General features: G+C 39.5%; 1 protein-coding gene and 1 non-coding gene across 2 annotated transcripts; both read right to left on the minus strand.

Moving 5' to 3' along the window:
• Window positions 1-8066: 8066 nt before the first annotated feature.
• DSPP (dentin sialophosphoprotein) lies at window positions 8067-14299 on the minus strand. Its single transcript, XM_045056114.1, has 4 exons — window positions 14249-14299; window positions 12535-12621; window positions 11407-12399; window positions 8067-10924 (listed from the first exon to the last, which is right to left on the minus strand). Exons 1-4 carry the CDS (start codon window positions 14297-14299, stop codon window positions 8888-8890), a joined length of 3168 nt encoding a protein of 1055 aa, XP_044912049.1. The 3' UTR covers window positions 8067-8887.
• LOC111560299 lies at window positions 13433-13539 on the minus strand. The gene has a single exon (XR_002742056.2). It is a non-coding gene; the product is annotated as a U6 spliceosomal RNA (small nuclear RNA).
• Window positions 14300-14548: the final 249 nt, after the last annotated feature.

A 14548-nucleotide genomic window follows, 5' to 3' on the forward strand; every position in this document is an offset into this window, starting at 1 on the left:
AGCTGAAAGTAAACTGCTTCTGGTGGTTTTTATGGATAGAGATGGAGATAAAGACATTTGCCAGATTGGTGCTGCATACCAAGTACCAGTAGATGTGTTAATCTGCACAAGCAATGAAACCGCATCTGGTATAAAACCACATCTGGTATAGCAGCTGAAGTTGGAGTCACCACCAACTTCATAGTTGCATAGGGATGTGGTGGGAATCACCACCCTTGCATCTTTCAAGTCTGTGATGGTGGCACTAACCTCTGTAATCTTCCAGGGATTCAGTATCACTTTTGATTTACTATTTTCCTAAGTAGAGTCAGTTCTAATGCTTCCACTGGACTTTCTCACTATAAAAGCCCTCACTCTACAGGTTAGGAAACCAGTGTGGGGATTCTGCCATCTGTTAGTATGTTTACTCCAGTTACTCATTTTGCAACTGGGGATATAATCAGAGAATGAGTTTGAGGACCTAGTGGACCCACTATGAGATGGACCGGAGCTAATTGTTCACCTGACCTCCATTAGCCCCTTCTCTGACTGATGGGCCACAGTGGCATTTTGAGTCTCCTAGAATTAGTGTCAGTTTAGAGCCAGTGTCCTGTAGTCCCCACAATATCTCATTGCTTTATTTTCCCCAGTGATGTACAGGCCTGGTAAAAGGCCATAGGCCCCTTTGGGGAAGGTTAGAAGAAAGATCAACAGTATAAGTTTCTGGTAGTGTGTTTAAGGTCCTTCCTCAAGGAGTTCTAGATCTATAAACAGTTTCAAGTCTGGGAATTGATTGAGGGACTGTAAATCTTTGTTTTTATTATTTGAATTAGACTTTTGACATAGAATTTTTCTGCTTATACAGACAAAGAATTTATTAGGCTCACCATCAGTTTCACTTCTAGGAGCACCATGATTAACTAGCCAATACCATACATCTACACAAGTCAGACAATTTCAGTTGCTATTTTGACTTTGCTGTCCAATACAGTAACCATACCCACCTTACCTTTGGCAGTTGAGTGCCACCATTTGGCCCCTGCCACCTTAGGGATCCAGTTATCTTTATTGCATTTAGGCTTCAAATTGAATAGCTGAGATTCCCACTGTAAGGTCTGGCTTATAGATAAGAGCAATCGTGGAGCTTTTCAGTGATGCTGGGGCTTCCCTAAAAAATGTATTTCTCAAAGTATTGATGAGAGTTATGTCTTCTAGATTCTCCAAGTATAGGCAAGTAGATCTTAAATGACAAATCCACTCTAAAATTTCAATCTCCCTTAAATCCCTTCCTCTACATCAAATCAAGAGAGGTCAGGCATTTCCAATTCACTCACGGTTTGCCACCTTTTGGTCCATGTTTCAATCAACCAACAAGTCAGACTCTTAGAGCACTTTCTAACTCATTGAACTGCAATATTAAATGTAGAATCTCTGCTTAGCCTATATCAATAACTTCGGCCTGATTCAACTTTATGTTCCTTCTGCTATTATCCCACATCCTTAATATCCATTCCCAAATATTTCCTGGATTTATGCTTATATAAATACAATGAAAATGAATTACTAGAAAAATGATCACACTTGGATTTCATGGCAATGTCACGTTGCTATAAATTGCTTATTCTCAATTCCTGTCCTTCTAAAGCCTAACAAAACAGTTTACACATTGTAACTACTCCACTGGCCAGGTTTTGATTAGCATTGATGTGGATACTGTAAACACCTATAAGTGGATAAGATTATTTCAAAGTTCTAAAAAGTTAAAGTTCTCAATGGTGTTGCCAAAGCTCTAGCTGTAGACATCCTGGATTGGGACATTTCTCCATCAAACACTCCTCTGAAGATAAGTAAAAGAGGTAAGGAAGAAGACATTTAACTAAATTTATGTATTCACAACAGTAATATTACTGAGCTATTCCTTACCTATCTGATAAGTTGAGAGTAAATTTACTTATCAACAGCCATTTTGTTTCAAGGTGGCAGTCTTTTTCTGAAGCGTAGAGCCATGAAGCATAATGTGGATTTTTTTTCTGATTGTTTTTGTAGGAGTTTTCCTATCTTGTTTATCCTGGGTCTAGTCAGAATGGAAAAGAGGACTATGATAAGATTCTCTGGCTGAACAAAATGGCTGCATTTCTTTAACTACTTTCTTGAAAATGAAATTCAATCCTAACAACTGGCAGATAATGACTGATGACAATTTGAGTACCAAAAGATAAAAGCCAGAACCAGTTATAAACATCAGTCTTTTAACTGTTCTTCAGACAAACCAAAAAAGACGAGGAGACATACGTAAAAAATTAAGACTCAAACCTCAGAAACCTAGAGTTAGATTTCTGAGAAGAAAACATCTACAAAGTTAATGCACAACAATTTGACCTCCAGAAGAGGCCTCAAGTTCAGTTAGAGATGAGAACTGTTAACTACCAGAACTCAAACAATTGAAGGCCTCTAATAGCTAAGTGGAGGAGACAGAGCGTAGATCTCCCTGTCTCCATGAGGCAGTGAGAAATGGCAGTGGAGAAGTGCCATGTTGCAGGGTTTAAATGGGGCAATTTGTGTGCAAAACACTGGGACTAAGAGGAAATAACAGTGTGTGTTCAGGGTACAAAGAGTAATCAGCAAAAAAGAAGCAGAAATCACAGGAGTGATGTAAAGTCCAAAGGTGGTGATTTAGGGGTGCCTGGGTGGCTCCAAGTCAGTTAAGTGTCTGACTTTGGCTCAGGTCATGATCTCAGGGTTCATGAGTTCAAGCCCCGCGTTGGTCTCCATGCTGACAGCTCAGAGCCTGGAGCCTACTTTGAGTTCTATGTCTCCCTCTCTCTCTGCCACTCCCCCACTTGTACTCTGTCTCTGTCTCTCTCAGAAATAAATAAAACATTAAAAAAATTTTTTTATTCAAAGGTGGTGATGTAGAATGGGAATATTTAAAGAGCAGTCAGCCATTGAGAGTAGGGAAAAGGCTAGCAAGATAAGCAGAGTCTTGGTTTTAGCAGAAATATACCTTCTAAGAAGGTAAAAATTAGCTTGGGCTGGAAAGAGTAGACACAGATAAAGCCAGCTGAAAACTTAACAGAAAAAAAAATCTCACTCTCAAGGACACTGTAAAATGACATAACAACCCTCTACTGTGAGTTACTTCTGTTTTATTAATCTCTGAGAAACTTTGTTCCCTAAAATTATAGATTATTAGAGACTCTGGTGTTTAAAATTATATCAATAAAATTAAAAAAAAAACACTCTTGTCTGAAGGGTCTGAGGCCCTTGGACACAGAGAATCATTCTCAATTTACAGCCTAGATGCGGAGGTTCAGATAAGAGGTTTCTGAATACAGCAGTCCACATCCATCTTACCTGCACGTTCCAAGGACACCAGAGCCTGGGTCTACTTCACACTCCCGACCTGATGATGAATCCTTTAGCCACAATCCTGCTTTGCTTTGAGCCTCTTAAACACTGTTTCATTTAAATATCACCTAAATTTCACCCTTTCCCAAGATCCTGTAATAGTTTGTTCTTTTTCTTTGTTTGCCAAGATACTGGAGGTTGCTCTTATATACAGCGTCCTTCCTCACATGGGGTCAGTAAGCCTCATTGTGTCAGACAACAGGTTTGCTGGTGATCTTAGGCTGATTGGGCTAGGACAGTTCTGGTCAGTGTACTACAATGTGAGGAGAAAGCTATGCAGAAGCCCAGTTAGAAGGATTAAAGGGGATTGCCATTTGGGGACGACGAAAGAGTCTGCTTACTGGAATTGGGATATTCGGATAATATTGACAAGAAGTAAATGTGCTTTGGTGCCAAGTGTTGGTCTGTTACAGCCTAAGTATTTTCTGCCTTCAGTTCAGATTGGTCTGAAGATAGGGAGATGAAGTTGGGATAGCAAGGAAAGATTCAGTGGATTCAAGTGAGGAAAGTACCAGGGAATCGGAGCTGGGTCCCAGCTAGTTGCAACTGAAAGGTGGGAGCAGGGGGAAAGGGCCATGATATAAGCTCAAGCCTGGCAGTCCCTGACTGTGGGGTTTGCCTGGGGCCTCACACAGGGAGACACCCAGGAACTAAATTCTGCAAATGACAAAGCATTTCCTTGCCACAATTTCTTCATCTCTTTGAAGAGAAAACTACTAGGGAGGAAAAGAAGGAAAGGGTAAAAGAAGAAGGCATATAGCCAGTGGCAAAGCCCAAAATAATGGACTTGGGAGTAAGAGAAGCACCTTCTGAGAAAGCTCTCTGTAAATACAGTGTTTCAGCAGAGCTGGGACTGTGCTAACTACTAGAAAACACACAGAGTCCAACATATTGTGATCTTTACACTTTAGACTGTTTTTCTGAGCTATATGAGAGCCCTGTAGGAATTGACTTCTATTTTTTAGCATATGAACCCAAGGTCCCTGTGCAGAGGGAGGAGGTTGGGAACATCTTGTTGTTGACTTGTTTCGTCCTCTAGAGGATTTGCTTGCAAGCAGCAGTGAATGGACCACTGTGAGAACACAATGATATTTTCATCTATGACTGAACTATTCTATTCTGTTCCTGCTCCTTTTAGGGAGAGGAAAATTGTTCCTGGCTATTTCGGTCCAAAGTTTTTCAGAACTTCCATTACAAACCATAAAGCAATTTTGACTTCTGGGAATCCCTTTTCAGTTAATAATTTAAAATGTATTTATATGGGTAGGTATGACTCTCTAAAGGTTATCTTTTTATAATCTTTTTTAAGGTTATATTTTATAAACAAACAAAACCCTTATTGCATTCCCTGATTTGTGGTGTGAGCAGGTGTGGAAGGAATTCCTAGGTTAAGTGGAGAGGATAAAATGATTGCTGAGAGCCAATTTTAAGGTCGTTCATCTTCAGTCAGATACAAAGTAACCCGTGCCACCAAAAAGAAATCTTGAATCCTCAGCAAAGTCACCATCACTTCCATGATAGCCTCTTGTTGAAAAGATGACAGTGTTACCTCGGGTCTTTTACTGTAGCACAAATAAATCCAAAAACCTATCCCCCTACCACCATTCTTCCCACCCCCGTATACATATACCACTATTTCTTTCTTTCTTATTAGACCACTGCTTAAAAAGTGGGGAAGAAACTTACAGGTTTGTAAAGAGAAAAGTGAATGTGAAAAGTGAATATGAAATGACTTCTAGTAGCGATAATGTTTTATAATGCTTCTCTAAACCAATGGCTTTCAAATCTTTTTTTTTTTTACTACAGCGAGTCAGAATGATATTTTAAATCATGTCTTAGTATATGCATACTTAGACATATTGTGTGTGTATGCATGTAGAGGCAAATATTGTTAGGTTTCATAAAACACTACCTATAATGCTCTTAAATTTTTCCTTTTTATTCTTTCATTTTACAAAATGTAAGGCATGAGTCACTAAATTGATTTCATGACCTACTAAGTGAAAAGTAATTTAAAAAATACTGCTCCCATGGGCAATATTAGCAGATAGCTTACTAATCTTATTCCAGAAAATAACACGAAACAGATATTGTTTTCTAATATCAGACTTCTTATATTCGAAAGATCTACTCTTGAGACATCCTTTTAGAGGGTCACCTTTATTTTTGCCTCAAAGTTCCAGAGGTCAATGTAGATATTATATAAGAAAATCAGGATCATAGTCTTCCTTCACTATTTTTGACATCAGCCCTAGATTCTGAGCATCTCCTTTATCCCCCATATACTTCTCAAGGTGAAGTCTTTATAAGAACTGGTTGGGAATTTATCCAGCTTGAGCTATTAACCTAGGCTATTTACCTGCAGGGACTCTCGTACCAGAAATGCTTAGGACGTGATTCAAAAAAAGAGACAGATTAAATATCTATGGCAGTTCAAAAAATGAAATACAACACAACTATGGGGAAAAAAAGTTGTCAATCTCTGTGCTGTGAGCCAATATTCAAGGCATACTCTTAGGTTAAAAAGAGTAATACAAGCACACTGTGTATAATAGACTTCCATGTGTTTTTATTTATTATTTTTTTTAATTTTTTTTAACGTTTTATTTTTGAGACAGAGAGAGACAGAGCATGAATGGGGGAGGGGCAGAGAGAGAAGGAGACACAGAATCGGAAGCAGGCTCCAGGCTCTGAGCCATCAGCCCAGAGCTCAACACGGGGCTCGAACTCACGGACTGTGAGATCGTGACCTGAGCCGAAGTTGGCTGCTTAACCGACTGAGCCACCCAGGCGCCCCACTTCCATGTGTTTTTAAAAGGGAAACATACATGACGCACCTGGGTGGCTCAATCGAGTGAGCAGCTAACTCTTGATTTCAACTCAGGTCCTGATCCCAGGGTCATGGGATGGAGCTCAGTATCAGACTGAGTGTTGAGCCTGCTTAAGATTCTCTATCTCCCTCTGCCCATCTTCCCCACTCACATGCTCTCTCTCTCTCTCTCTCTCTCTCTCTCAAAAAAAAAGGGGGGGGGGAGGGAACATGGGTGTTTATATGTACATAGAATATTTCTGGACAGTTTCACAAGTTATTAGTAATGGGAATTGCCTCAAGGAAGAGAAGTAGAGGACTAGGAATCTGGGATGAGGAAGAAATAATATATTTATACCTTTTCATAGTGTTTGAAATTTTTATTTTGTGCATATACTTGTTATTTTTTTCAATTAAAAATAGCTAAATCTTCAAAATGTGATGTAAGGAGTAAGGACTTGTAAACCCATTAAGATTAAGGGAGTTTTCCTTGTGAATAGTCACATAAATAGAGGTTTATTGTAACACCAAAATTAATTCTCTTTAATTTACATATCTTGTGTAATTTACAAAGAGTTTCACATCCATTGCCTGACTTAATGCTCATAACAACCTTTAAAAATAGGTAAGACAGGTACTAGAAGCCACACTTTACAAATTAAAAAAAGACAAAAAGCTGAAGCCTAAAGGAATTAAAAATCTAGAACATGTTTTAAGGAAAGAAGTTTGGAGTCGTTTACATGATTATAATATAGTAGGGACTTGAAATGTTACAGTACTATGAGTATGAATAGTTTATGAATAGTAGTACTTTTATTTTTATTTTTTTATTTTTTTTTAATTTTTTTTATTTATTTTTGGGACAGAGAGAGACAGAGCATGAATGGGGGAGGGGCAGAGAGAGAGGGAGACACAGAATCGGAAACAGGCTCCAGGCTCTGAGCCATCAGCCCAGAGCCCGACGCGGGGCTCGAACCCACGGACCGCGAGATCGTGACCCGGCTGAAGTCGGACGCTTAACCGACTGCGCCACCCAGGTGCCCCGAATAGTAGTATTTTTAAATCCTTCAGCAGTATTCCTTGTAATGCTGATCTCACCTAAGAAACTCTTACATTAAAGAAGAAGGTAGAAACAAAACCTACTGAAACTCTATAAAATATGCGTAATATTAGGAAATAAATTGTCAAATGATGACTGGTTGAAAATTAGCATCAAAGAAGTTTCATTCAGAACTTCGCTACTAGATTTTTACCTTTGATTAGACAAATCTAAAAATAATTGCCTAAATGGAAAAAGAGGGAAGTTACAAATCATCGGTACTAAATCTTGAAGAATACCTTAAAGGTCTATGGCTATGTTTATTGCATCTCCCAGTATTCCTGAACAATCTCAATTTACACCTCCTGTTGCCAAGTGACTATTGATAGCACCCCCTTCACTTTCAAACATTTCCTAGCTTGGGTGATAAATTCTGTCTCCACCCTCTTAAATAGCACACTTTTAGTTGCATACATCTTTGAGATCCTCATGTTGCAGGGTTTGGGCTTTACCTCGAAACTAAGAATTACCCTCATTCATGCAAAAGTAGAACAATCCATGCTCAGATTATAGTTGCATATATGACTCTCAAAGAAGAGTAATTTCCAAAGCATTACCTACCAGCAACTGTTGGCTTTATTAAAGAGATTAACAGTGAGAAGGGAGTCTCAGGGTCTGATCTGAGAGTTTGGACATGTAGGGGTTTAAAAGGGAAATGTGAACCAAGTTTGACTTGGTGAGACTGAAGTAGAAAAATGCTAATTCCACTTAACAGAGCTCTGAACATAGAGTTCAAAAAGTGAACCCGCTCTTAAGAGTCCTTCATTCATGTATCATTTATTTATTAATAGTTGGAGAGTGCTACTGGAGGCAAGACACTGTTCTAAGTACTGCATCAATTTTGTCAATAGTTTAAGGAACATTATGCTAAATTTCCAGTGCTTTGCAGGAATGAAATATTGTACATCAGATTTTGTTATGTAAACCAGCCTCTAAATTATTTTCTGACTAGCACTCTTTAAATTTTTTCTAATTTGTAATTATTCCATTCAATAATGAGATAGATTATTCCCATGGTCCAGATAGGTTCAGTTGTTGCTGCATTTCTTATTCATGTTACAAGTGTATTTCTTCCTTAGAACAAGCAAATGAATGTGTAGCCAAGCTGAATATCATGGTAACAGCATCTTTTACTCAGCAGTAAGCAGACCATCTATCCAGAATGTATAATTACTGAAAGATTAAAGCAGTGCCACAGGTTGTTTTTAAGATGTGTTTACTTGCTACATTCCCTGAAGCACTTGGCATTTAAATTAAAGTTATCATGTAGTACGTGATTACTTGAGGTTTCTATGTAAAGTATTAAAGAATATTTTAATTGTTCTTTTATGTTTAGATATGTACTTTTAACAGAATCTTTTCAGAATGTGTTTTAACATGCACGTACCAAAGATCATGCATTCAGATTCTCTCCTGAGGGTGCGGGAACTTGGTTCCAAATCTGACAATTTGACTATTTCTCTCACTGTTTCTGTGAATGTTTACATCTTTTGTTTATGTCTCCCCTTTCTTTCCTTCCTTAGAAATCTTCATTTCCTGTAAATTACTCACTAGACTTTTCAAAAAAAAATCTTGTGGGTTTTTATTTTGTTCTAATCATCACTGGTTGAGTGATTACTGTCACTGCCTTCACTGTCACTATCACTGTCACCTCCATTGTTGCCATTACCAGCCTTGCTCTTGCTGTGACTCTCATCACTACTATCAGATGCACTGTCACTGCTGTCGCTGTCACTGCTATCACTGTTGTCACTGTCACTGCTATCACTGCTATCACTGCTATCACTGTTGTCACTGTCACTACTATCACTGCTGTCACTGCTGTCGCTGTTGCTGCTGTCACTGCTATCACTATCTGATTTGCTGTTGCTGCTGTCACTGCTGTCTGATTTACTGTCACTATCACTGCTGTCACTACTATCTGATTTGCTATTGCCGCTGTCACTACTGTCTGATTTACTATCACTGTCACTGCTGTCACTACTATCTGATTTACTGTCACTACTGTCACTGCTATCACTGCTGTCACTGCTGTCACTGCTGTCGCTACTGTCACTGCTGTCACTGCCATCTGATTTGCTGTCGCTACTGTCACTGCTGTCGCTGCTGTCACTGCTGTCTGACTTGCTGTCACTGCTGTCACTACTGTCACTGCTATCACTGCTGTCTGATTTGCTGTCACTGCTGTCACTGCTGTCGCTGCTATCTGATTTACTGTTGCTACTGTCACTGCTGTCACTGCTGTCTGACTTGCTGTCACTGCTGTCACTACTGTCACTGCTATCACTGCTGTCACTGCTGTCTGATTTGCTGTCACTGCTGTCGCTACTGTCACTGCTGTCACTACTATTACTACTGTCACTACTGTCGCTGCTGTCTGACTTGTCACTGCTGTCACTACTGTCACTGCTGTCGCTGCTATCTGATTTGCTGTCACTACTGTCACTGCTGTCGCTGCTGTCACTGCTGTCTGACTTGCTGTCACTGCTGTCATTATCACTGCTGTTGCTGCTGTCACTACTGTCATTGCTATCACTGCTGTCTGACTTGCTGTCACTGCTGTTGCTGCTGTCACTACTGTCACTGCTATCACTGCTGTCTGACTTGCTGTCACTGCTGTCACTACTATCACTGCTGTCACTACTGTCACTGCTATCACTGCTGTCTGACTTGCTGTCACTGCTGTCACTACTATCACTGCTGTCGCTGCTGTCACTACTGTCACTGCTATCACTGCTGTCTGACTTGCTGTCACTGCTGTCACTACTATCACTGCTGTCGCTGCTGTCACTACTGTCACTGCTATCACTGCTGTCTGACTTGCTGTCACTGCTGTCACTACTATCACTGCTGTCGCTGCTGTCACTACTGTCACTGCTATCACTGCTGTCTGACTTGCTGTCACTGCTGTCACTACTATCACTGCTGTCGCTGCTGTCACTACTGTCACTGCTATCACTGCTGTCTGACTTGCTGTCACTGCTGTCGCTACTGTCACTGCTGTCACTATCACTGCTGTTGCTGCTATCACTGCTGTTGCTATCACTACTGTCACTACTATCACTGCTGTCACTGCTGTCACTACTGTCACTGCTGTCACTACTGTCTGATTTATCTTTGCTACTGTCTGGTTTGCCATTGTCATTGCTCCCATTGTTACCGTTGCCATTACTGTCACTATCATTAGCATCTGATGTGCTGTCACTGTCATCATCATCTCCTCCGTTTGAGTCACTGTCATTGCCATTATCTTTTGATTCATCAGAGTCATAACCAGGATCTCCTCGGCTATCACTGTTATTGTCACCTTCAGAATTGACATCATCATTATCATTAGACTCATCACTGCTGTTGGGATCGTCTCCTTGCATGGATTCATCATCAAACTCATAACTGTCATATCCATCACTAGTACTCTCACTACCTGTTTTGCTGTGTGCAACCTTATTTCCGGGTTCTGATTTCTGACCAGGTCCTTGTATGTTGTCAATCTCTCCTGGTGTCTTGACATTTCCTTTGCCCATGACCATTACATGTTGTCTTTTACCCTCTTTATCTTCACTAACTTTCCCAGCTTCTTTGGTAATATTGTTTCTGTTGCCACTATTGGGACCTTCAATTTCTATTCCCTGTGGAAATATGGAGAAAAGAATGATTGGTTAGTTGGTGTTATGCTGCCAAACTGCATTGGTCTGAGGAAGACTGACTGGGGAAGGTAACCAGAGGAACAGAAGTTCAGCTTCCAATACTTCATAAACTTCTATTTGTGAAAATGTGCTTTATTCACATGACAGAACCCTGGTATTTAGATTATAAAACAACCCATTTGCATTTTTACTCAGTAGGAACTTGTGTGAACAGTTACATTGTGTGAATCAGTTATTTAGTATTAGACTTGTAAAATTGCAGTCAAATTTTCAGAAGTATCTGCTTTTAAAAATTGTTCTGTATCAAAGTCTAGTAAGAACTCTAACTTTCCCATTAAATATTCACGTAGCTTAGGTGCAAAAAAGAGATGAACGCCTATTACGATTTATTTTTGTGTTACCATCAGTGAATGGAGAGGGAGAATTTAAACTGCCATTGAAAGAAATCAGTTTCACAAACTAACCTTATCTTGGCTCTTCCCAATAGCACTTGGCTCTGATTCATCAGTGATTTTCTTTTCCACAGCTTTGTTTTCTCTGTGATTGGGTGTTTGCATGTCTTCTATTATTTGGCTATCTTTATTTTTGGGAATACCATCAGAATCCTCCTCACTCTTGGAAGTGTTGTCTCCATTGATGTCATGGGGATCTTCTTTGTCTTCAGGGTCATCATCTTCACTACTAATTGAATTTTGCCCTAAGCTATTATCATTATCTTCTTTTCCATGAGGCTGACCCTCTTGGCCCTTGCTGTTGTTACCAGTGTCCTCTTCTCCATTCCCGGTTTCTTCACCTTCATCATCACCAGAGCCTTTGTCTTCATCCTCCTCTGCTCCATTCCCACTAGGACTCCCTTCAGAATTATCCAGACCAGCATCTTCTCCATTGCCAGCTCCACTTCCCCCTGGTGTTACTCCTTCCTGATTCCCATTTCTCTCACCTTCTCTTTGAGGTGTTATTTCACTTGTATTACCTTCATTTCCACAGGAATTCCTATTTATTTCATCCTCATGGCCTGTACTGTTATTGCTTCCATCTATTTGATGTCCATCTTCTTGGACAACAGTGGCATCCTCACTCTGACTTGCATCTCCAACATCTCCATTTTTTGAATTCTTATCAGTTTTTCTATTAACATTGGTCCCATTTACAATTCCAGCATTGTCGAGAATGCTTACTTGTCCCCTAATGCCATTTGCTGTGGTGCTACCTTCTTTTCCATGTATCCCATCATAACCATATGTTTCTGGTTTTCCTGTGACCCTGTTTTGATCTTCAGTATTCCCCTCTTCATTTACTAACATGGAATGTGTAGAGGAACTTTTCCCTCCTACTTCTCCCCACTCAGAGCCATTTTTTTCTCCATTGTAACCATCTTCAGCATACTGTTGCCTTCCTCTTTCATTTTCATGGGGGACACTACCTTCTTTGTTGGTGTCATTGGCATTTAACTCATCCTGGAGAAGAGAAACAATTCAAAGTAAGTTGTAGATATCATCTTGAAGCACAACGAACTGAAAAGATGAGCATCAGTTTTCTGGAAGTTAATAGAATTTTAAGAACAGCTTAGAAACACATTTTATATCTTATACCTGTATTGGCACTTTTGCTCTCTCTAGAAGTTTTACATTCACAGATTTGTCAACAGCATGTCTCTCCAGTGGCTTGATTTGAGGAACCTACCAAAATGAAAATATTGGAAACTGAAAACATTCTGATTTTGTGTCCATGCATGCATGCACACATGCATGTGTGCACACACACAGACACACATTTTCCCCTAAATAAAGAAAAAAATATAGAACACAAAGGCCAAAGTGTGATCTAATCAGGTAGAAAACAAAAGTGGTTTGTTTCATAGTTTATGTAGAATTTTAACTGGGCATACAGATAATTTTCACAATGGTATTACCAATTTTATTGAAGTACTAACCAGACTACTTATCTCAGGAGAATTGTCTTTTATAAAAATGAGGAGATAGACCTGTGGTGTTTCTGTACAAGCCTCCCACACTAGCACAAGACCCACCTTAAGTATAACCTGGCCAAAACCTCCAAGAAAATAGCAGGTCTGACAAGAGCCAGGGCAGAAACAAAAGCTAGTAATATGCTACTTCTATGTCCTTCAGGAGTACATTTGAAATAGTTGAGAAAATTCTCAACTACATAAATACCAATGTGCTGGATGGTATGAAAACATACCAAAATGTTACCCTTAGCAGCTGGCTAATACAATTACAAATGGTTTAATTTTCCTAACTTTTTCCTTCTTGGTGTTTATCTGTATATTCCAAATTTTCCCCAAGGAGCATTAAAAAAAGTATATGAGTGAAACATTTTCTCCTATGTTGAAAAAAATCAGATTTTTTCCTGTTTTCATTTCTTGAAAATTTCCTAAAAAATGCAGGCCTCATTGATATTAGAATGAAATTGATAGGGCATGAGCAAAGATGGCTAAAGTCTCCATGACTTTTGGGCATTGAATGTAAATTAATCTGAATGAATTTTACAAATTTGTGTGTTATCGTTGTACAGGGTCCATGCTAATCTTCTCTTTATTGTTCCAATTTTACTATACGTGCTACTGAAGGGATTACAATCTGAATGAATTTTTTTCTAATTTTTTTAACATTTATTCATTTTTGAGAGACAGAGAAACAGAGCTTGAGTGGGGCAGGGGCAGAGAGAGAGGGAGATACAGAATCTGAAGCAGGCTCCAGGCTCTGAGCTGTCAGCACAGAGCCTGACACAGGGCTGGAACTCAGAATGGCGAGATCATGACCTGAGCCGAAACTGGATGCTCAACTGACTGAGCCACCCAGGCGCCCCTAATTTGAATGATTTTAAAAGTAATAATCCGGGGTACCTGGGTGGCTCAGTCAGTTAAGTGTCCAACTTCAGCTCAAGTCATGATCTCATGGTTTGTGAGCTCGAGCCCCATGTCCAGCTCTATGCTGACACCTTGCTCAGACCCTGGAGCCTGCTTCTGATTCTGTCTCCCCGTCTCTGCCCCTCCAGTGCCTATGCTCTGTCTCTCTCATGTCTCTCAATAATAAATAAACGTTAAAAAAAACAAAAGTAATAATCCATCTGACAAGACATGAGTTTCAATTTGAGTAATGGGAGCATGAATTGGAGTGCATATTTGGATTTGTGGAGATCCCCAAAAATATCTTGTTAAAGTCTTTCATGCAAATCTAGATATTTAGACACAACTTATCTGCAAAATCTTAAATATATATTATTTGATGTTAGGTTAAAAGAGATAGGAAAGTAAGGAGAGTTTTCTGAGGAACACATACTTACTGGAATGGCCCATGCTGCTGACCAAATGCAAAAATATATAATTATCTTCATTTTCTTTAGGAATATTAACCTGTTTTTAAAGAAAAAAATAACAACATGAAATTACTTATAAAGCAAAAGATGATAACCACTAATAATAAGGTATTATTTTGGTCAAGAAGCATTTGACTTTTTCCTGGGCAAGAAGAAGGCTATGACAACTCAGTGTTCCAGAACATATCTGGAATGTTCACAGAGTCATACAGGGAGCATCATCAGGCTTAGCACTGAGGTCGCTAACTAGATTTTTTTCTGCCTGTG

The sequence above is a fragment of the Felis catus genome, chromosome B1, assembly GCF_018350175.1.
Source record: "Felis catus isolate Fca126 chromosome B1, F.catus_Fca126_mat1.0, whole genome shotgun sequence".
In the NCBI taxonomy this organism is placed as follows: domain Eukaryota; kingdom Metazoa; phylum Chordata; class Mammalia; order Carnivora; family Felidae; genus Felis; species Felis catus.